Source organism: Bombyx mandarina, chromosome A1 (assembly GCF_030267445.1).
Source record: "Bombyx mandarina strain Sakado chromosome A1, ASM3026744v2".
NCBI classification, from domain to species: Eukaryota; Metazoa; Arthropoda; class Insecta; order Lepidoptera; family Bombycidae; genus Bombyx; species Bombyx mandarina.
Window position 1 is genome coordinate 7,491,149 of NC_143234.1, and position 24,351 is coordinate 7,515,499.

The 24,351-nt window shown below is 39.1% G+C and overlaps 1 protein-coding gene across 5 annotated transcripts in view; it reads right to left on the reverse strand.

Moving 5' to 3' along the window:
• FoxP (forkhead box transcription factor P) overlaps positions 1-24,351 on the reverse strand; it is a 210,920-nt gene that overhangs the window by 158,857 nt on the left and 27,712 nt on the right. For all 5 annotated transcript variants that reach the window (XR_016325711.1, XM_089739889.1, XM_089739890.1 and 2 more), the window contains exon 2: positions 8,059-8,239. Coding sequence is in view for 4 of the 5 variants with exons in the window: in XM_089739889.1 (XP_089596015.1) it covers positions 8,059-8,100 (42 nt within the window). In the remaining variant the exon portion in view is untranslated. The remainder of the gene's footprint in view (positions 1-8,058; positions 8,240-24,351) is intronic.

Consider the following 24,351-nt stretch of genomic DNA (forward strand, 5'->3'; position numbering starts at 1 on the left):
TATTACCACCGCGCCTTTTTCTGCCGTGAAGCAGTAATGCGTTTCGGCTTGAAGGGTGGGGCAGCCGTTGTAACTATACTGAGACCTTACAACTTATATCTCAAGGTGGGTGGCGCATTTACGTTGTAAATGTCTATGGGCTCCAGTAACCACTTAATACCAGGTGAGCTGTGAGCTCATCCACCCATCTAGGCAATAAAAAAAAAGGTAAGCAAAAAGGGCAGTCGCAGGACAAAAAAAAAACGTAATCCAACAAGTGAACACGCGACACATCCTCAACTCTTAATAAAACTGATACCCTTGTTTTGTTTGTGTCCGTTATCAGGTCGCAGATATGTTTTAGTGTAAATATTGTGATAAATGTACAGTCTGATAAAGCATGAATAATAAAATATAAGGCTATTCATACAATAGAACTGGGTTTGGTTTGATTATGCAAAAGCTACAACTAGCTAACTACTTTATTACGTAATCCATCAATAGGTTTTACATATGTGGGTTTGAGTTTTTTTTTATTGCCCTTGTTGGCAGACGAGCATACGGCCCACTTGACGGTGAGTGGTTACCGTGGCCCATGGACAACAGCAATGCCAGGGGCAGAGCCAAGTCGCTGCCAACCTTTAAGTACTTTCCACAAGCCTCGTTTGAAGAAGGACATGTCAACGGAAAACATCATAGAGGGAATCTCATTCCAAAGCCGGATGTTACCTAGCAAAAAAAGATCTCTGGAAACGCACTGTGCATGAACGCAGTGGCTCCAGGTAGTATGGATGAACTCTAGTCCCGAGGCGGGTGGTGCGATGGTAGAAACGAGATGGTGGGATTATCTCAAACAATTTTTTAGTATTTGAAGAAGATAATAACAAACAAGGGTAGGTCACAGACGGTCTGTCCTTAAACTAGGATCCCTGTAGTACGGGAGCCAGAGAGCGATACGTACTTATATAGATATTAGGCAAACCAAGATCAAACAAACCGCATTACACAGTATTTACCTAATGTGGGAATGGAGGGGAGCTCATTCTAAGCCCCGATGGTTCGTAGCAAAAAAGATCTCTAGAAAACTCACTGTGGATGAATGCAGTGACTCCAAGTAGTGTGGATGAACTCTACTCCGGAGGCCGGCGATGCGATGGTAAAAACGAGATGGTAGAATAATCTCAAATTTAGTATTTGAAGAAGATAATAACAAACGGGGGTAGGTCACAGACGGTCTGCCCTTAAAGTATGGAAGCCAGAGAGCGATATACATATGTACTTATATAGATATTAGACAAACCAAGATCAAACAAACCGCGTGACACAGTATTTACCTAATGTGGGAATCGAACCCACAGCCCCCGACTCAGCAGTCAGCAGCGCTAACTACTGCACCGCCGAGTCGGTTATGCTGCTGCCCATCAACATCACAGTTACAGATTCAAATCCCCAAGACTGGAGTCTTTATATATTTGCCAATTTTAATATCACGATTACTGTACTATACTTTTCAGACAGTTCAATTAATACAAATGTTACAACAGAAATGAAACCCGTGTGTTTGTTTGTCCTAATTATGATCGGCGTGTTGTTGTTTTTTTTTTTGTTTGCCGCAAAAGCAGAATCTACCACCGGATCGGAATCGAGACCCTAAGAAGATCTGGCGAGAAACTCCGTGGGCTGAGTCTATGAGTTAGGTTCAACTGTATCCATACTTCTATGTTTCAACTACATATAACTACTACACTATCTATCTATATAAAAACGAATTGCTGTTCGTTAGTCTCGCTAAAACTCGAGAACGGCTGGACCGATTAGGCAAATTTTGGTATTGAATAACTACTTTATAGATTTCACCGTTGGATTAAACCGTACAACTAATTTTAATTATAGCTTCTATAATCTTCTTAAATGCACATTCTTTGACGGCCTAATTTGGAAGGTTAATAATAATTTAAAAAGGTTGGGAATCCGATTTTAATTGAAACTAGATTATGTATGTGGCGTTTTTTCTTCTTCTTTTTATCGTCTGTTTATAATTTTACAATAAAACGTAATGGGTGTAGCTGTATTTATAAAATAAACGTATTGTTTACGATCACGGGCGGCGTGTGTGCCGCCAATCGATTTACGTGTTTATAATAAACGATGAAAACGATATTGAAGGTTGCCAGCTTATAAAATATGCACTATCGATGCCTCGTTGATAAGTTTATTACTACTACCTTAATTAAGTAGCAGTTTGAATTTCGTATTAAACGAAGTAAACAAAATATATATTAATTTACTAGCTGACCCGGCAGACTCCGTAGTGCCTCAATCGATAAGTAAAAGACCTAAACTTTGGATTGAAATAAACTAAAACGAACAAAAGGAATCCGTCCGACGTCCGATTTTCATATTTATCTATCTTTTAAACCTTCTCTGGACTTCCACAAATAATTCAAGACCAAAATTAGTCAAATCGGTCCAGCCGTTCTCGAGTTTTAGCGAGACTAACGAACAGCAATTCATTTTATATATATATAGAAGATAATAGTTTATTTATTACCTTTCATTCTTTTTATTGTAACTTCACGTCTGAAAGAAAACTAGCGAATGAATTAAATGTCGTCTTTGCTGCTAACACACCTAATGTTTTGTAATTATAGATCTTATTTCCAATAAATAATGAACAAATTCAATTACATCGACATAGAAATAACGTAACGTCTTCGTCGTCCGAGACCATAAAGTATTAAAAACCTCTGGAGGTTTTAATTTAATCAGATAAGTGTGAAATTAAACTTCAATCAGAGGTGTTAATAATGTAAGTGGCTCACGAAGATGAAAAAAAAATACGAACCTAGTTCTTATATAAAACTGACTAGTGTTACACATTTTTAAACTACAGGTCACAATTTGCTTGAACTTTTAACTCCGTATAACAATAACTCAAATCGTTAAGGAAGTAAAAAATAATGCTAAATCTATCTACCACATAAGAATCTTTATTCAGCGCTGGTAACCCTGCAATCGATATTCTGTTTAGACTATGCCCACTCCTTCGGTTTTACTTGTTCGATGTTACTTAAACACTAATAAAGCAAATTGTTATTGCATCGTTTACTGTACAAAATATGAATTAATATGAACTAGAGGTCCCGCAGTAGTCGAAATTCGACTATCATTAATTGGAATTGTAAGTTTGTACACTATTATGATTGTATTTTATACTTCTATAATCACAAATTTCGCCAAGGCTACACTATAAAAAAATATTAATATAATCTATTCTCAATTTGACAACAGACGTCAAGAACAAAAGTTTGACAATAAATAGTATGCATGCGTGTGTGCGTCAAATACATGGTATGTAGTGTGTAATGTTTTCTTTATTGATTTAATGTATCTTTTATGCATTATTTTAAAAAAATATTAGCATTGTCCACTTCTTCTCTATATTCTCTATAAGTGTGGAAAATTTCATACTTCTCCGTCCGCGCAATTTTCATAAAAAGGGATACAAAGTTTTTGCTTCACGTATTAATATATAGATATTATTTTTTTTTTTTTTTTTTTCCCTACCTAAGCTGAGAGCCTTGAGAGGCTATATCAGCGTAACCCTAACTTTAGTAGGTGAGCTCACGGGGCTCAAACCTGATGACGTTGCTAACACGAACCCTAGCAAGAGTCGTGCTTCGCAGAATCTACCACCGGATCGGAAACGCGACCCACTGAGAAGATCCGGCGAGAAACTCAGTGGGCTGTGTCTGAGAGTTAATTTACTCGTCGAGCCCTTCGTCGCAAGCGACGGGTTCGACGAGAACGGTGACCGGTGCTTGAAGTACCTAGAAGCACCGTTAGTGGATCGGGAGGATCCGAGATGACGTGTTTTGGGCGACGTCGACTGCTTTCCATTCTGTCCGCAGGATCGGGAATGTAGTTACCGGCGGCCACGATGAGAGGGTTCTCGTGTCGTGCCGCTTTATCGAAATGGCGCATTGACGCCGACTGCATATACTTACTGGTGGACTCTAAGTCCAGGTCGTCATGGAGGTCGACGTTCCTGACGAACCACGGGGCTCCGACGGCTATCCTGCAAAAACGGGATTGAATGACTTGGAATGATTTTAAGTGTGTGCGGGCCGCGTGAGCGAACACTACACTTGCATAGGTCATGACGGGGCGTATGCAAGTTTTGTAGAGTGTCACCTTATTTCTAAGGGACATTTTACTTCGCCTACATATCATCGGGTAGAGACGTCCTAGAATGAAGGCGGCACGATCGCGTACGTCTTGATGTGGGGGCGGAATGTCATCCTACTGTCGAGGGTGACGCCTAAATATTTGACCTTCGGGGCCCACGGTATGGGCTGGTCGAACATCGTGATCGGGCGATATATAGATAGGTTACGTACCTAACATAGGCTAATGATTTCTAATAAGTTATCGCGTTGAACAAACATGGAGCACTATTCTTGGATTGTTGCAAACAAATACAATGTAAGAAAACCCCAAAACCTTAAAAAAATGCATAAAGCCGCGTTGCCAATCTTTTAATTATAAAAAATAGCTTCAGTGACTTACAACACCCTAGAGCCCATAATAATACATAAAATAATATGTTTTAAATAGATTAATATTTTCTTCGATTTTCACGAGTACTTGACATTTATGAAATTTATTATTTATTTTATTTTATTTATTTAATATTTATTTTTTAATTTACATTTATTTTATATATTTTAAATTTTATCATCTGGACGTGCTGCTCAATCGTGTAACTTGCCATGGTGATTTGGCATCAGTAAATGAAGAAATAACAGCGCATCTGACAGATGTCACCAAAACAGCATGGCCGCCACAAACTGTCAACATCGACCCGCCCTATTTGAAAGACCCTTTAGTTAAAAATACTTTTGATATGTAATCTCTCATTCATTACTGCCATTAATTTATTTCTAACGTTGCGAAAACTTTACTTGATATGTTAGAGGAAGTCTGAAAGTGGCACCTGTGACAGAGAAGCTGAGAAGTGCGCGTTTGGGATGATATGGACATTTGATGAAACGCAGTGAAAATGAGGTTGGTAAATGTTAACTATGAATGTGGAAGGATATAGAGGAAGAGGTAGAACTAAGAAGAAATTGATGGATTGCGTGAAATGCGATATGGGTAAGAGGGGAGTGAGCGAAATGGTATATGATAGAAGAGTATGGAAGGAGAAAACATGTTGCGCCGACCACAGGCGACTGGGAGAAGGGCAGGATAATGATGTTTCAAATACTTTACGATTTTCCATTTTACGTGATCGCGTTCATATAATAACTATAAAAATAGTATTTTAAACCGTAAAAATAATTTTAATTATATAATATTATATTCAATAATCGATTATGGATGTACTATGTTTTTTTTTACTATATATTATACATAGTTTTCTTTGCATTCTATTTATTGCTATTATTATTTCTGCCGTAGAGTACGTAACGATATTAGAAAGGTTTTTTTTTTTTTTTTTTATTGCCTTTGTAGGCAGACGGGCATACGGCCCACCTGATGGTGAGTGGTTACCGTCGCCCATGGACTTCAGCAATGCCAGGGGCAGAGCCAAGCCGCTGCCTACCGCTTAATACTCTCCACAAGCCTCGTTTGAAGAAGGACATGTCATAGCGCTCGGGAAACACCGTGGAGGGGAGCTCATTCCATAGCCGGATGGTACGTGGCAAAAAAGATCTCTGGAAACGCACTGTGGATGATCGCAGTGGCTCCAGGTAGTACGGATGAACTCTACTCCGGTGGCGGGCGGTGCGATGGTAAAAACGAGATGCTGGTATCATCTCGAACAATTCCTCAGAGCACTCCCCATGGAACATACGGTACAAAATACAGAGGGAACCGAAGTCCCTCCGCAGACCCAGAGGCTCCAAACGATCCGAGAGAATGGGATTATCGACAATCCGAACGGCCCTCCTCTGTATGGAGTCAAATGGAAGAAGCTGGTATTTGGGAGCCCCAGCCCAGAGATGGGAGCAGTACTCCATGCGAGGCCGGACTTGTGCTTTATAAAGCAAAAGTCTGGCAAAGGTATAGCAGCCACTGCGCCAAAGCAATTAAATTTCAGCCTTATATCTCACCGTAGATAATAGCGTTTACGCTGTAATGTTTATGGACTTAACCTCTTATAACTCATGATCATAAATTCTAAAATAAATTACGTTTAAGTACTTATATTTAACAATAATGAACCACGTATTTTTCAGAAAATCCATTTTTTTTAATTATTTGTTTATTTATTTCGGAAAATAGGGAGTGACACATATCTGTGACATTCAGCCAATATTATCATATTTTTCTATGTGGTGTGGAAATCTGTGAAGCATTTTTTTTTATTGTAACATAGAGTCACACCACATTTATCACATAATGTTTGGGAGACTCCTGTGCATTTAGGGAACTTGCACCTGATCTTATTTTCGGACCAAACTGGCCAATGCCCGATTTGATCTAAACAAACTTTCAATTACATACTAGTAACGCTATCTCTGTGTAATGTGATGTATTATTTCCTTAGTACGGTGTTACATAACAGTGAAAATAAAATAAGTTAGGTACTTAAATAAGTACGGTCTGTGCGAAATTTTAACGATTTTTTATAGTTTGTTACGGAAATGTTTTTTTGAGGCAATATTATATAAAATACTACCTCACTGGTGGTAGGACCTCTTGTGAGTCCGCACGGGTAGGTACCACCACTCTGCCTATTTCTGCCGTGAAACAGTAATGCGTTTCGGTTTGAAGGGCGGGGCAGCCGTTGTAACTATACTGAGACTTTGAAACTCTTATCTCAAGGTGGGTGGCAGCATTAAGGTTGTAGATGTCTATGGGCTTCGGTAACCACTTAACACACCAGGTGGGCTGTGAGCTCGTCCAACCATCTATGCAAGAAAATAAAATAAATAGTAATAATATTATAGAAACGATGAATTTCAAAGGATGTGATTTTACACTAAGAAGAATACTTCAGCAAATGGGTTTTTTATTGAAGAAAATTATTAATAATGGGAAAATGCTGATGGAAAAAGATTTAGGCTTAAAAGAGTAAAAACCTATCTACGCAATAAAAAAATGTTACAACGGGCTACCAGGTGTTAACATTTCAGCTATCACATCCGAAGGAATACTCAAGACCTGGGAGACACGCTAGGCAGTATGCTTGGATCTTGGAAACCGTATGTAAGTTACTTTAGTTTCACGATGCAAGTAAACATAATTATATGCGCTAAGTAATGTAACTCAGACTAGCTCTTGATCTAAAACCTATATTATTAAATACTTAATAAGTTCTCAGAGTGCCTTAGATTCAATAAAAACTCGAAAATATTTTTCCACGCCTAATAGAATACGTCAGGTCAAAAATGGGGTGGATTTTTCAGATTAAATTATGAAAATATGTTTTTCACTTAAAATACGCAACCTCATCAAAGCAAAGAGCGAGATAAAAATAATGACGAAGCGCATTTGCTACAAGGGTGATGTTATTTGAATTATATACAACAAAAACCAAATCATTACGAGTATTACCATAAAAAAATACACTTATATTTTGATATTAAATTAATTTTAAACGCCATTTTTTGGCGGCTAAATCGATTGTCAAACCAAAAATTATACACTAGGCAAAAGCATACGCACCGAACCGACCTGATATAAAATTTCGATCAACCTTAATATTACTATAAATTATACATTACGGCACACTCCTTAACCTTAGAACACGTTCCAGAAAAGCAGAAATATCTATACTTAACATTATAAAGCTGAAGAGTTTGTTTGTTTGAACGCGCTAATCTCAGGTACTACTGGTCCGATTTGAAAAATTATTTCAGTGTTAGATAGCCCATTTATTGAGGAAGGCTATAGGCTATATCACGGTAAGATACAAGTGGAGCACCAATAAAGAATGTTTCAAAATATTTTCATTTTCTACGTAAATGAAGTGGGGTAAAATTTAGCGTTATGCCAAAGTAACTATTCCACGCGGACGGAGTCGCGGGCAAAAGCTAGTATATTATATAAGTACAATAATTCACTCACCGCTTCATCTATAAGGCCAACATCATTCCTCTGTAGACACATTCAGATACACGATCAGAATAGCACTATCAATTATTTGACAATTTGAACAAATGGTGAGTCAGGACGGGACCCTTCTGCACGCCGGTCGTCGGTCACTCGTAATGAACGAACCACAAATGCAGAATGTTTTGAATACAATCTGTAACAGAAAGAAAAAACAATAATAAACTTAGGTGGCACGGTTTGTGTTTGTATGCTTATATCAAGCTCCCCGTATGGGCAATGTAAGCAACGGATTCATAATACTAGACTGAATTAAATACATTTTTTTTTTGTTTTAGTTTTATCAATCGATAATTGCGGTTAAGTTTTTTTAAATATACAAAATGACGAATATAAATTTTGTTCGGAGAATTATTATGGAAAAATCGCTGTATAATTAATAATAGCAGTCATTAAATTTCATTTGGCATTTCCTTTTGAGAAAAGCCCTGATTGAAATCTATATCGTCGCGGCCTAAAAGATAAGACGCCGGGTACATTCGTATCGAGCGACGCTACTAGGCCGGTGTTCGAATCCCGCAGACGGGTACCAATTTTTCTACCAATGACTACCATGATGAAGGAATATGTCGTGTAATAAAAAGTCAAACGTCGAAAAAAAATTATTTTGTCTAATTATTACTGGTATTGCGAGTATGCCACTGGCAAGCACCATCACCCAGCCTATTTCTGCTGTTATTCCTAAGCATGTTTTAAACGCCTCGTTCACTCATTTTATAATAAAATATAACGTTACGGTTAAATCGTACGTACGTAATAAAATTTTCAACAAATACCTTACTAGTTTCAACGCTAAGTCGCCTCGACTTTACGTTCGATTGCTGGTTTACATACAGCCGAAGCTTTAACGAACTCGTCGAACGAATAAATATTTTACGTTTAAGTAGAAATACGTTTCGGTTGCGAGAACAGTACCCAGGCGCTTGACATTTCACTTTCCCCCCTTTGCCTTTTCATGAGTTTTGTCTCATGCGAGGTTTGGACTCTGGTTGTTGAGCGACAGGAGGTTTTAGTCAGTTCGACTCTGACATGCCCCGCCCTCCATCCCCAGTGGAAGGCGGAAGTCTGGCGATTTCCACCTGACCAAAAAAAAAAGGCGCTTGACCTATGTCAAGCGCCTTTTTTTTTATATTTTTTTTTAGTTTATCCTGTTTCGCTAATGATGGTGCGTGGGTAGGCCACTGAGTTACGGATGCAGTTCACTGCTTCTCGCGGCCGTCTTATTGGATGCCGAGCTTCTGTTTGTTTATTTTTCTTAAACGTATACATTTATTTCTAGCCAGAAGCATTTCGCATTTCTCACTATCAAAACCGACGGACTTGCATGCAAAATATCTCTTTTATCATCCTCTTTGGGATGAAATTTCCATAATCTCCTTTCTTAGACCATGCTTTCAATGTAAAGGTTAACGACAACCAAAAGTTGAAGTTTTTTTCTGTTTTCAAGTAAGGCAGCCTTTCCTAAAGTGGGCGATAACGCCCCTTGTGGGCGCTGCAGGCTTATAGGGGGACAGTAAGAGACCCAGAAAAAAATATAGGGCGTTGGGTAGAGGCTTGGGAGGCGATTTGTAATTTTATCTAGGAGGATTCTTAGACACCAATTGAGTTCTCGCGATAGTGGTTTTAAGTAGGTGAAAAATGGGGGCGCTAAAAAATAATTCATTCTCAAAGTGGGCAGTAGACAAAATTTGGGAGGTCCTAAAGTAAGGTAATCATGATGAGAGCCCGCTAAACATCATATATGTAGGTAGTCGTATATCATATAAGTTGTTGAAACAATATATCAATAGTTGTGGGTAGGGTAAAATTTTCATTAGGGTAAAAAATAATCCGTGGCGTTGCGGTAGTGATAGGGTTGTAGTATGAACCTGTAGTGGTTAGTAAGACCACTGAGTTTCTCGCCGGACCTTCTCAGTGGGTCGCGATTCTGATCCGGTGGTAGATTCTGCGAAGCACTACTCTTGCTAGGGCTAGTGTTAGCAAATTCTCTCTGGTTGTGCCCGTGAGCTAACCTACCCATCCGGGCGTAACTGGAATAGTCTCTTAGGCTACCAGCGAATAGATAACGGAAAAAAGTGGTTAGTATTACTCAAGCCCTTTCTAGCGCGAAGCTGTCGTACATTCCGTTCTAAAGAATAAACTAGTCTTTCCAATATAATTGAGATTTCATCCTTGTGATCGTCTCAAATCCCTATACTCATATATTATGCATTACAAATAACTCGCTCAGGTACATACATTACACCCAACACATTAACATAAACAATTAAGTATTAATTTGAAAATATTGTCATACCATCTTCGTCTATGACTAATCTCTAATTTCTCCGCGTCGTTGAATGTTTCCTAAGCAAAATTCAGCTTTGGAGCACAGGCATAATAACCGTTATCTCGTATCAAGGTAATGCGATAGGACCTTTTGATTTGTATTGGAATGAGGCAGCACCTGAAGGTAATGTAAGCATGAAAGCTATTGTTTTGTTTCTCTGTTATGGATTAAGCAAAACAATTGAGAGCTACCGTATTACGTACTCGAGATTAAGAAAATACGAAGTTTTATTGGAACAAAAACAATTTGGACGTGAGACCTGTGTGCTTCGTACCAGTTTTTTAACTGGTGGTAGGACCTCTTGTGAGTCCGCGCGGGTGGGTACCACCACCCTGCCTATTTCTGCCGTGAAGCAGTAATGCGTTTCGGTTTGAAGGGTGGGGCAGCCGTTGTAACTATACTTGAGACCTTAGAACTTGTATCTCAAGGTGGGTGGCGCATTTACGTTGTGGATGTCTATGGGCTCCAGTAACCACTTAACACCAGGTGGGCTGTGAGCTCGTCCACCAATATAAGCAATAAAAAAAAAAAAACTTCTCGATAGCTTCCCTTTTTTTTGCCGCTAGGGGCGCTGTTCTAACTCCATACAAATTTGAGTTAACTTTCACGCGATCGACAACGTTAAAAAACTCACACTAAGCACACTGGAGAGTGATCAAGAAACTCGCGAATCAACTACAGGTGTTTGTAAATAAATGCTTGAGGTCGATACTCCGCATATTCTGACCAGTCACTATCTAATAAAGACCTCTGGACTAGTTGTGACCAAGTCCCGATCGCACAAGACATTGTCCATCGAAAATAGCGTTGTATAGGACACACTCTATTGCGCAGCGGAGTCAACGCAGCATCAATCGCGTTTGGGTGGCAACCGCGTGGCAAGAGAAGACCTGTGACCCGTATTTTTTTTTCTTTTTTTTTTCTACCTATGCCTTGAGAGGCTATTTCAGCTTCAATCTAACGTGTAGGTAAGCTCACGGGGCTCAAACCGGAGTGTTGCTAACTCTGACCCTAGCAAGAGCAGGGCTTCGCAGAATCTAGCACCGGATCGGAAACGCGACCCAGTCAGAAGATCCGGCGAGAAACTCAATGGGCTGTGTCTGTGGGTTAATTTACTCACCGAGCCCTTCGTCGCAAGCGACGGATTCGACGAGACTAATGACCGGTGCTTGTGGTACCTAAAAGCACCGTTAGTGGATCGGGAGGATCCGAAATGACGTGTTTTTTGGGCGACGTCGACTGTTTACCATTTGGTCCGCAGGATCGGCAATGTAGTTACCGGCGGCCACGTAGCTGGCGGCGTTTATATTGTTGATGTCTGTGGGTTCCAGTCCTTAATACCTCGTCTGCCCAAAATCGCCAAAATAAATTTTAAAATCCAATACAATAACTCGCTGCCGTCATTCACTTCAATCGCGAACAATGAATGAGTTAAGATTCGTCAAAACAAAATTACGATCCTAAATTAATTATGTTTTTTTTTTATTGCTTAGATGGATGGACGAGCTCACAGCCCACCTGGTGTTAAGTGGTTACTGGAGCCCATAGACATCTACAACGTAAATGCACCACCCACCTCGAGATATAAGTTCTAAGATCTCAGTATAGTAACAACGGCTACCTACCCCTCCCTTCGAACCGAAACGCATTACTGCTTCACGGCGGAAATAGGTGGGGTGGTGGTACCTACCCGTGCGGACTCCCAAAATGTCCTACCACCAGTAATTACGCAAATTATAATCGTTTTAATCGAAAAAAAAATTTTTTTGTCCAACTAATGTCGATATGTATAGCCTATCTAAGACTTTTTTTATAGCTTAGATGGATGGACGAGTTCACAGCCCACCTGGTATTAAGTGGTTACTGGAGCTCATAGACATCTACGACGTAAATGCGCCACCCACCCTAAAATATAAGTCCTAAGGTCCCAGTATAGTTACAACGGCTGCTCCACCCTTCAAACCGAAATGCAATTACTGCTTCACGGTAGAAATAGGCAGGGTGGTGGTACCTACCCGCGCGGACTCACAAGAGGTCCTACCACCAGTAATTACGCAAATTATAATCGTTTTAATCGAAAATTAAAGGACTATATATTGTTTAAATTTAATATTTGATCCTTAACAATTGAATGAAATTCAACTTCAACAATTGATTTACAATGAAAATATGCTGTTTCAAAGCATTCTAATAAGTCCCGCATTACAAAATATACTATTCAACGAAACTTTTCTGGTCTGGTCTGCGTTTGTATATTCTGTGGCGTTATCCTTGACGTAATAGTACTTACGTCACATAGTCCAAATTAAATGCCCAATTATCTGAAGATTTATTTGCAATACTACCAGAGTTATTCTTTCAAAACCCTTCCACAGTGAGCAAAGTAGTATTTTTATTATTAGCTGGTCCGCGACTTCGCCTGCATGGCCAAGGAAAAGTATCAATACTTTATTCGAAAATGTCAGATATTTTTTAAAAATGATAAAACAGTTTTTAGCGGGAATTAAACGTTTTTTTTAGATAAAGCCTATTTCACAAACAAACACGTTTTCACATTTATAATTTTGTATTAGTTAGTAGTAGGCATATGGATAAAATAAATCAACAATAATTAAATGGCTAGCCTTGAAAAATCAAACTACTCCTAATTTATAATACAAAAATATCCGCAAACAGAAGTATTCTTTGTAGAACGAGATCTATTTCATTGTATGTTCTCTTTTTTTTTTATTCCTGCCTATGCTGATGGTCTTGAGAGACCATTTCAGCGTAACCTTGACAAGTACCTAGGTGAGCTCACTTTTTTTTTCCTACCTCTTCAAGTAGCCTCGAGGGGTTATTCCAGATTCGCCGAGCTAGTAGTTGAGCTCACGGGGCTCAAACCTGACGGCGTTGCTAACACGAACCCTAGCAAGAGCAGTGCTTCGCAGAATCTACCACCGGATGGGAAACGCGACCCATTTAGAAGATCCGGCGAGAAACTCAGTGAGCTGTGTCTATGGGTTAATTTACTCGCCGAGCCCTTCGTCGCAAGCGACGGTTTCGACGAGAACGATGACCGGCGTTCTAATGGAAATCGGATACCAATTATTTTGTTAATTGACACCAAAAAAATCACTATATTACTAGTCGCCTACTACTCTTAATGCATCTGTGACTAAATTTATTAAAACCTTATGAATCAGATCTTTAAATTAGATAATAATTACATCGAAAAACTATAACTAAATATGGATTAAAACAATTAGTACATACATAATTATGTACTACAATATATTTTTATTGAAAAATCAAATAGTTTGGATTGCCGCCATCTATTGTGCAATTAGCAAACTAAGTTGAAAGGTGTGAACATAAGCGTTTTACAACGCCATCTCTCGACTGTAACCTGTAGCTTTGTTTTTAAGCCCACGTCACGCCTGTTGCATACGGCGAGCCAATTGTTTACACAATACAAAAGACCCTTGTTTGTTTTTCGCTAGACGTTTCCTGGTTTGTTTTGTGTGTAAACGTGTGTGCATGTGTGCATCCGTGTGTGTGCGCCGGTATGTTTTCACAGCCGGTTGTATGTGTTGAAGATTGTACACAAAATGTTGTTGTTTGCACAGCTAGCGGCTCAGTAATAAATTCTGACAAAAGACCGTTGTGAATTTTATGTTGTAAAACTTTAGGCGTTCGATTATCGCATGTTCATATTAAATAGGTAGGTTTATGTAACCAATATACTTGTAATTTATGTGTTCTATGTATACTTTGTAATTAATTTAAAATTCGCTTACCAAACCTTGAAAATAAATGTTGAAGAGCCAATAACAACCTTTTAATTTAGAAGTGACTTATGGAGAACAAAGTAATACATACGAAATAAGTACTTGTATGTACCGTGTGCTTGTAAACTAAAAATAATTCATAGTGCAGTTTCGATTAGAATACAAAGTCTAGAACCTTTCGCGTGCACAAGCAAAATCGGGATTAGGAGATTGCAAACTTATCAATAGTTAAATTGGAGTATAAATTCGTGTGCATTATTACAATTTTACAATTATTAACGTCAACTTTTAAGATTCGTGGTCAGGCACGTACCTAACTAAAATAAAAATTACCGGGAGAGTTGCGTGAAATTGATTTTATTAATAGTTTTTTTTTTTGTGTTTTTGTTTTAGTTACGTAAATTCCTTCTCCTACATACCTACCTAATACTCGACGCTTCGAAGCTTACAGATAACAGCGCCTAAAATATATATGTAGTTACCTAATATTTTAGTTACTACGTAAGTAGGTACATAGGAACAGTAAGCTATTTATTCATTACCCGATGAATGCTTAATCTTTGTATTATGATTTAATAATATAAGCTCAATGATTTGATAAGTTTTAATACGTTTACTAGCAAAATGTATCCTTATTTTTATTTGTTAGGTAATGGGCTGAGTAAATGCCACCGTCGACCTTGAGAAGTGAGGTGGTAGTCTCAACTATATTGTATAACGGCTCTGCCATCGTTCTCTTGTTTTTTTTCCCTACCTATGCTGATAGCTTTGAGAGGCTGTTTCAGCGTAACCTTAACTAGTAGGTGAGCTCACGGGGCTCAAACCTAACGACGTTGCTAACACGAACCCTAACAAGAGTCGTGCTTCACAGACTCTTCCACGTGATCAGAAACGCAACCCAATGAGAAGATCCGGCGAGAAACTCAGTGGGCTGTGTCTGTGGGTTAATTTACTCGTCGAGCCCTACGTCGCGAGCGACGGGTTCGATGAGAACGATGACCGGTGCTTGAGGTACCTAAAAGCACCGTTAGTGGATCGGGAGGATCCGAAATGACGTGTTTTGGGCGACGTCGACTGCTTTCCATTCTGTCCGCAGCATAGGGAATGCCATCGTTCTCATTCAAATAGGTAGGCTTGCGAGACTTGGTTCCTTTTTTCAGGACGAGGGCCGATCCTTTTACGAGATAGGACGGCGACACTTGCTAATGCGGTTAACAACGCCCCACCACTAATAAATCCATTTTTCTCTACTTAATCGTTGGAAGCTTAAGGGACTATTCAACTACGCACGGATCGGTAGATGAACCTGAGAGATTTTGCTAACCTCTAGTCCTAGCAAAAGCAGTGCTTCGCTGAATCTACCACCGGATCGGAATCGTGACCCACTGAGGAAATCCGGCGAGAAATTCAGTGGGTAAAATGCCAGTTGGCGATTGTAGTACATCGGTATAATACTCAGAGTAAGCTGGAGTATATTCTCCAGTGAATCCCTTGGTTATTCGGTGAAATCACGCCACTACTCCAGCTCTAGGTGATTTTATTACCAAATATAATTCAGTATCAATCTAGACCTGGAGGTTTGAATTGTTATTTTCACGGCAAGACGGATTATATTCAAGTATCATTTTTACTTGACACACACACAACTATTTCATACCTATTTAAGTCTTTTGAAAATAGTAATTAATTCGAAATGACTAAAAAAAAGGAAACTTTTCACCTACTTATTTCACGTTAAATTTCACATTCTTCGAACGCTTAGGTGTTATTAATTTTTCCTTACATTTCCTACCAACAATTAGAAATCACTTGTAAACGAACTATGCGATGCAAGAATGGTTTTCTCATCATTGTTACGTGTTATTATATAAAGCGACACAGCTTTGTAGTTCACTGGTTGCTATAGGATTTGCGTTACGATATGTTCTATCATAGTACCATAATTTGTTTCTCACACGAGTTACTCCGTACATGAGGAGTGCAATATATGTTATAATTTATACACCGATTTCAATGGTAATTGTTATATTATTCTATCAGCCCACAGACGTCCCCTGCTGGTCATAGGCTTTTTTTTTTATTGCTTAGATGGGTGGACGAGCTCACAGCCCACATGGTGTCAAGTGGTTACTGGAGCCCATAGACATCTACAACGAAAATGCGCCACCCACCATGAGATATAAGTTCTAAGGTCTCAGTATAGTTACAACGGCTGCCCCACCCTTCAAACCGGAACGCATTATTGCTTTACTGCAGAAATAGGCGAGGCTTCCCCCAAGCCTCGTCACAACGATAGGCCCAGCGCTGCTTGCATCCAGCGGATCCCCGCGAACCTCAATAAGTTGTGGGTCCATCTTGTGGTGATTGGGGGCCATCCATAAAGTACGTCACACGAATTTTAGGACTTTTGAACCCCTCCCCCCCTCCTTGTCACAGGTTGTCACATTTTTATAACCCCCCCCTCCTGATGTGACGTCACACATTTTTTAAATTTATGTATGTATTTAAAAATAATCGAGAGAAAACAGCTATTTTCATTTTTTACTTATTTTTATTAAATAATAATCTAATAAAATCAACATAAAGTCCAACATTTCATAAAACCGAAAAAACAAACGACTAGTTAGAAAATTAAATTAATTACCGCACCCTGGCCCTCATCTCTCACGCTAGCAAAGTTCTTTTGCATGTAATAAACAGCAGGATTCGTTACTATTTGGACTGGCAGATCCCGCAGAAACAAGCTGGATTTGTAAAAGGCAAGGGCACGAGGGAGCAAATACTGAACGTGAGACAGATTGTGGAAAAGTGCTACGAATTCGACACGCCGGTCATCATGTGTTTCGTTGACTATAGTAAGGCTTTTGACTGTGTTGACTGGAACTGCTTGTGGGATGTCCTCACAGAGTTGGGGGTCCCTCGCCACCTTACTGCACTCCTTCAGTCATTATACTACAACAGCCAGGGAGTAGTGAGAATCGATAGGACTGCATCTGACTCGTTCAAATTTCACAAGGGCGTGCGGCAGGGCTGCATCCTGTCACCCATCCTGTTCAATATTTACGGCGAATACATCGTCAGGAAAACATGCGATGGATGGGATGGTGGTATTACCGTCGGAGGCTGTAAAATCTCTAACTTACGCTACGCTGACGACACCACTCTCCTGGCAGCCAGCGAAATCGAGATGAGCAAGTTCTTGGACAGGATGGAGCGCATTAGCAAAGACCTCGGACTCGCGATAAACAGATCTAAAACAAAGGTCATGATCGTTGATCGCACAGGCAGACTGGAGCTCAGCGGTACACTTAATTTAGAAGTAACGGACAACTTTGTTTACCTGGGCTCCAACATCAGCAACAATGGCTCTTGTGAACCGGAAATTCGTAGACGGATTGGGATGGCAAAAGGTGCCATGTCTCAGCTGGACAAAATATGGAAGGACAAAAATATCTCTATGAACACCAAGAGCAACCTAGTCCGCACACTAGTGTTTTCAATATTCATATACGGAGCAGAGACATGGACTATAAAGAAAGCTGACCGCAATCGGATTGATGCCTTCGAAATGTGGTGCTGGAGGAGGATGTTGGATATTCCCTGGACCGCACGCCGCACCAATTTATCCATCCTAGCTCAGTTGAAGATCCGGACTAGACTCTCCACCATTTGCATGCGAAGGATTCTTGAATACTTTGGCCACATCGCAAGGAAAGACAGTGACAACTTAGAGAAATTGATGGTCACTGGAAAGGTCGAGGGCAAGCGACTAAGAGGCAGGAACCCGACCCGTTGGACGGACCAGATTCGTGCAGCCCTGGATACCACAGTGCACGATGCTCTGCACTCAGCTGCAGATAGGAACAGCTGGCGGTGCACTATAAAAAACAATCTGTTTCAAGGCCATGACCACGACCCTCAGTAATGAGGAAACCGACGCAAGGAGGAGAGTTAGAAAATAATAAACGATTAATTTTCGCTAAATTATTAATAAATATAGATCAATAAATATATATCAAAAAATTATGAATAAATATAGATCAAGTTTGTAAATTTTTAAAATTTTTAATTCACATACAAACTTTGCGTTTTAGTATTTTAAATTTTAACATGTGACGTCACAAAAGTATTGACCCCCCCATGCCCCTTGTCACACGATGTCACACTTCGGTGATACCCCCCCTCCCCATTAACGTGTGACGTACTTTATGGATGGCCCCTTGTTAAGTGTAATTTAACTTCTTAATATGTAATTAACGAATATGTAACCTATTATTTACATGAAATAAAAGGCTTATTATTATTATTATATTCTTATATTGTGTTTCTCGAAATACTTAAGATATTTCGGTATAATGAAGATCACGGGCCTATGCCAAGTGAGCTTCATTTTCTACTTGGAGAATATTTAAGTCTTCCTGCATGAATTGACGGACTATACGACATGTGTTTAATATTGCGGCTTTTTGCATGGTCATGTACGCGTTTTCTGCTATGTCTAATATTTTTAAAGATTGGAGTAGGTGTTTAGGTATAACGCCTGTACTGGATAGCACCAGTGGGAAAATGTAGACTTTGTTCATTTTATTATTATTATTATATATTATTATGTAATTAACGAGTGCTCACGAACGACATCCACGGCGAAATAATAACAAATAAAATAAAAAATAAAACCAATTGCGTAATTACCACCGCCCTGCTTATTTCTGATGTGAAGCAGTACGGGTTTCGTTTTGAAGGGTGAGGCGGCCGTTGTACTTGATAACTGAGGCTTAGAACTCTTGTATCAAGGTCGGTGCAATTTATGCTTTTGATGTCTATATTCTCCGGTTACACTTAACAACAGGCGGGCCGTGAGCTCGCTGTTCAACTAATACAACTGGAACTTTGGACATGCAAGCTTATTACATTACCATGTCATCTGATGTTCAAACATCACATATCACAACGTGAACGGTACCCTAAGTCTTGAAGAATAAAGTCTTAATTGTTTCAATACATAACCTTCATAGTGACACCACAAACTCATCGAGGAGTAAACGAAAAATCTGTTCACAATTTCCTGAGACTTCATATTTTACGAAAATATTACAGTAGGTACAACGGCTGCCCCGCCCTTTAAATCGAAATGCGATACTGCTTCGCGGCAGAAATAGACAAGGTGGTTGTTATAATATGCCCTTTTTATAAGAATGAGCCATTACTGGTGGCCCAGAGGCCTTTCCAGTTTCAATAGGGGTAGGTGAGTAAGCAAAGACTCAGCCGGTAGTTAGATGTCCGTGACGAACTCACAAGACGTCCTACCACCAGTAACGACCAGGTGTCTGAAGTTATATCATCTGCAACAAAAGACATTTTTCACTGGTGGTAGGACCTCTTGTGAGTCCGCGAAGGTAGGTACCACCGCCTTGCCTATTTCTGCTGTGAAGCAGTAATGCGTTGTAACTTATGTCTCAAGGTGGGTGGCGCATTTACGTTGTGGATGTCTATGGGCACCAGTAACCACTTAACACCAGGTGGGCAGTGAGCTCGTCCACCCATCTAAGCAATAAAAAAAAATTGAATTTCGGAGGGTAAGGAAGGAATTTAACAAACAAAACTTAGGCTGTTTCGGTTCTGTGACTGCTAATAATCTCAAACTCCAATCCATATTTGCCTCCCTAAGCTAAACCTATTACGTCCAAAGATTCTCTCCTGTTTTTCCCTACCTAAGCTGATGGTCTTGAGAGACCATTTCGGCGCTACCTTAACAAGTAGATGAGCTCACGGGGGTCGAACCTGACGTCGTTGCTAACACTAACCCTAGCAAGAGCAGTGCTTCGCAGAATCTACCACTAGATCCGAAAAGCGGCCAATTGAAAAGATCCGGCGAGAAAATCAGTGGACTGGAGATTCTCTATGATTTTATATGCAATATATGGTATATACAAAACAAGTACAACTAGACTTGGAACACGAAATTTATTGACTTAAAATCGTATACATTCAGCTTTTGTTAAAAAATAATTTCGATATTTTTTTAAGTCCTCGTAGGACTGTATTCTTTTTCGGACATATTTACAGCAATTTCTAGATTTGTAGAACAATTTAACATATATTTTTTTTCTGAAAGGATTCTTCACCTGAATTCCTCGTGTTCAATAAAATCGATATCTTTATCTTGAAGTTGGTTTCTTTTAATAACAATTAAGGTTCCGTTACCTCATTTAAATAATTTATGGATTTGTAGTTGTAGTTTTTTTTGTATTATTTTTACCATTTTCTAAATTTAAGTCACTAAGCTAAAAATAAACGACTGACATTTATTTTTGTTCACTATCTGCCCATGCGCCGTATTAGTGTTTGGAAACTTGTTTGGTTTTTATTAACTATCTTCAATCTACTATGCGGATATAATGTTCTGTTAGTTTTGCAAATAAATAAATTATATATATATACCCATATTATTTAGCGGCAGCGATATTATACTTATAATTAATGACGGAGCTATTTGTCCGTCATATGTTTCGACTAATTTCATTTTGACATTAGTGTGCAAAAAACAGAAGAACTATTAAAATGTGATATAAATTTTAGTGTATTTTTTTATAATAATACCAGCCGAACTCGCCCGCTTCGCTGGGCATTTAAAATTAACATTATTATTCATTGTCGTTATTATTAGGGAGTCCAACACTCATAAATATCCATTAAGTACATGTATTTTCTACATGGATACCAAATTTCAAGTCAATCGGATGCATGGTTCAGTAGTTATAACGGAACATCCGTAAAAACTACTGTAGATTTATATACATATTAGTATAGATAATTAAAAATTATATTATATTAATAAAAACGGATGCAGTAAAAGAAACACCGAAAGGAGAAACAGAGAAACTCATTCCCTATAGCACCTTGAAATGGATATATGGAAGGGAGTGCGCTGAAGAATTGTTTAGATGATTACATCATCTCGCTTTTACCATCGCACCGCCCACCACCGGAGTAGAGCTCGTCCTTACTACCTGGAGCCACTGCGTTCATCCACAGTGGGTTTTCAGAGATCTCTTTTGCTACGTACCATCCGGTTTTGCAATGAGCTCCCCTCCACGGTGTTTCCCGAGTGCTAGGACATATCTTTCTTCAAACGAGGCTTGTGGAGAGTATTAAACGGTAGGCAGCGGCTTGGCTCTGCCCCTGGCATTTCTGAGTCCATGGGCGACGGTAACCACTCACTATCAGGTGGGCCGTATGCTCGTATGCCTACAAGGGCAATAAAAAAGGCAGTGTAATCATTATGTAAATTCTAACATTGTTTCAAATTTCAGAGTGTATCACACAAAATTAATAAAAAAAAGACATGTGGCACTCGGGGACTGGCGCAGTAAAGCTATTGTATAAGCTATATTTTTGTATCAACTTATGCAATTACAATTAGACAATAATAATTTAATATTAAAACAATAATAAAAATAAGACCACGTTTTATTTATAAACATTAACAAAAGCAAAACATTAACTGTCCCCTTCACACTCATGAGCTAGACCGCGTGAGAGAGAGAGATGGGCAGACTTTTCATGATGCTCATGCAGTGCGACGTCACGCCGCGCGCTTATTCACAAACACTATACCAGCGCAATGTGTGAATGTGTTGAACGCGAGCTACATAGTAGGCGTAGTGGGGGTGTCAGGTTATTTTCGTTACGGAATTTCTTGATTCAGTCGCCACGCTCAAGGTCCGCGATAGAAGCTATGCAATAGCTTAAAAAACAAACAAACAAATCGTAATGATTCATAATTCAGCCCCGAATAGGTACTGTGGAATATCCGAAACGTCGTACATATATATTAATTAAAATAAAGACAATAAAAAACGGTAGATTGTTTCACAAAAATACTTTTAATTATGTCTACGGTCCGCGAGGATCGAAGAAAAAAAAGTTAATTTATATTTTTAGATTAGATTTTAAATTTAAAACGGCAAAAATAAACTCAATTCACTCTCTTAATGTGTGAGAATATTAGTTAACAGTTAGCTGTTAAGATTAATCATATAGACACCCCGTGTTATAATCATATAGACAGCCCATAGACATCTACAACGTAAATGCACCGCCCACCTTGAGATATAAGTTCTAAGGTCTCAAGTATAGTTATAGTATTTGGACATTTTTGTCTATTTCTACCTCAAAACCGAAATCACCTTTTAGATTGTGAAACAAATGTTATACAATAGATCAAAGAAATCATTCCTCAAAATGATACTCACATTGTGATGTCTATGGGCAACATTTTAAAACTAAAAATTTTATTATAAATTTTTTTTATTATTTAGTTGGCTGAACGAGCTCACAGCCCACCTGGTGTTAAGTGGTTACCGGAGCCCATGGACATCTACAACGTAAATGCCGCCACCCACCTTGAGATATGAGTTCTAAGGTCTCAGTATAGTTACAATGGCTGCCCCAGCCTTCAAACCGAAACGCATTAATATAGGCCGAAATAAGCGGGGTGGTGGTACCTACCCGCACAGACTCACAAGAGGCCCTACCACCAGTAAAGAGCAGTAAATAGTGGAACGTTATTAGAAGTTGTCAGTTTGACTAACCAAATTTTAAGAAGTGTACTTGTTCTAAATGACCCAGTGGCGGTATAGTTAGTGCCCCTGGACTGCTGAACCAAAGGCTCAACGGGTTCAATTCCCATTCGGACAAACTAAAGCACGAATAAGCACGTTTGCTTTGTGTCTAGCTCGTTAATATCTAGATTATATCGTCGTTGTCAAACCAAAACCTGCTATGTGCACTTTTTGAGATTTTTACTTTTTGACCTTTTCGTATAGTTCACAGCCCTAGCTACCGTATAAAAAAAAACTGTTATGTGTCTATAGCTTTAATATTTATCTATAGCTTTCATTTGATATAGTTCTTAAAAATTCACCTTCCTATAAAATTTTATACGAAAATGTTTTTACTCGTTAATTCAAAATAGAGTTTTTGCACACAGCAGATTTTGGTTAAAGTTTGACAGCGACGATATGTACATATATATGAGCGCATTTAAGTTTGTATATCCATCTTTGTCTCTGATAGTAAAGGAAATTTTCATTGGAGCCAGATCAATGAAACGAATAAGAGCTAGAGGAAGAATTAGTTAAATTAACCTCATAAACGACCAAAAACAAAAACAAAAAAAACTTAGATCAAACTAAAGGACGTTCTTAAATTCGTCCTCTTTCTGAAATTAACAAGCCCTATCGCCCGCACACTTGATTGCGTTCAAAGCCCACGTATAATGCTGCATATAAATATCTATATAGATAATATATTTAATGTTTATTCCACAAACAAATCGTTATCAGTGCCGCTTACGTAGAACATAAGTAAACAATTCATGTTTTTTTGCAAACAGATTGCGTATCGATCGTGTTTCCATTTGTATTATTATTATGTTGACGTAGAAGACCATTTCATACCTTGGAACTACTTGATATCGGCACATTGGCCTAAATGGATCATAGTCGGAACAAATAAATAATACTCTGAGGAGCACTTGGGAACAAACGACAAAGGGAAGATCTTCCACCGAGTGGGTGAAATTGCTGGGCTGACGGTCCCAAATGTAGTTCTTTCTTCACTATCTAATCGTTTGTAGCCTAAGGAGCTAAATACAACTATACGCGGATGGGTAAGTGAGCTCACGGGCTCAGCCTGAGAGAATAGCTAACGCAGTGCTTCACTGAATCTAGCACCGGATCAAAATGGCGACCCACTGAGAAGATCCGGCGAGAAATTTAGCCGTAAAATGTTGTTCAGAAATATTATGTATGCCAACTTATCATTAAAATGTCGTTAGCGAAACTTGGGCATCTGTCAAAATATCTTGCGTTCTTTTTCTTTTTCCTACCTATTCGCTGGAAGCCTAAGGGGCTATTCCAGCTACGCCCGGACTGTTAGGTGAGCTCACGGACTCAACCTCGGTGAATTGGCTAAGACGAGTAGTGTCAGAGCCCTAGCAAGAGCAGTGCTTCGCAGAATCTACCACCGGATCGGAATCGCGACCTACTGAGAAGATCCGGCGAGAAATTCAGTTGGCTAACCTTGCGTTCCACGATGGCTACCGGCTATATTAATTGTCTTCGACTAGTTTTTGACATTGCCATG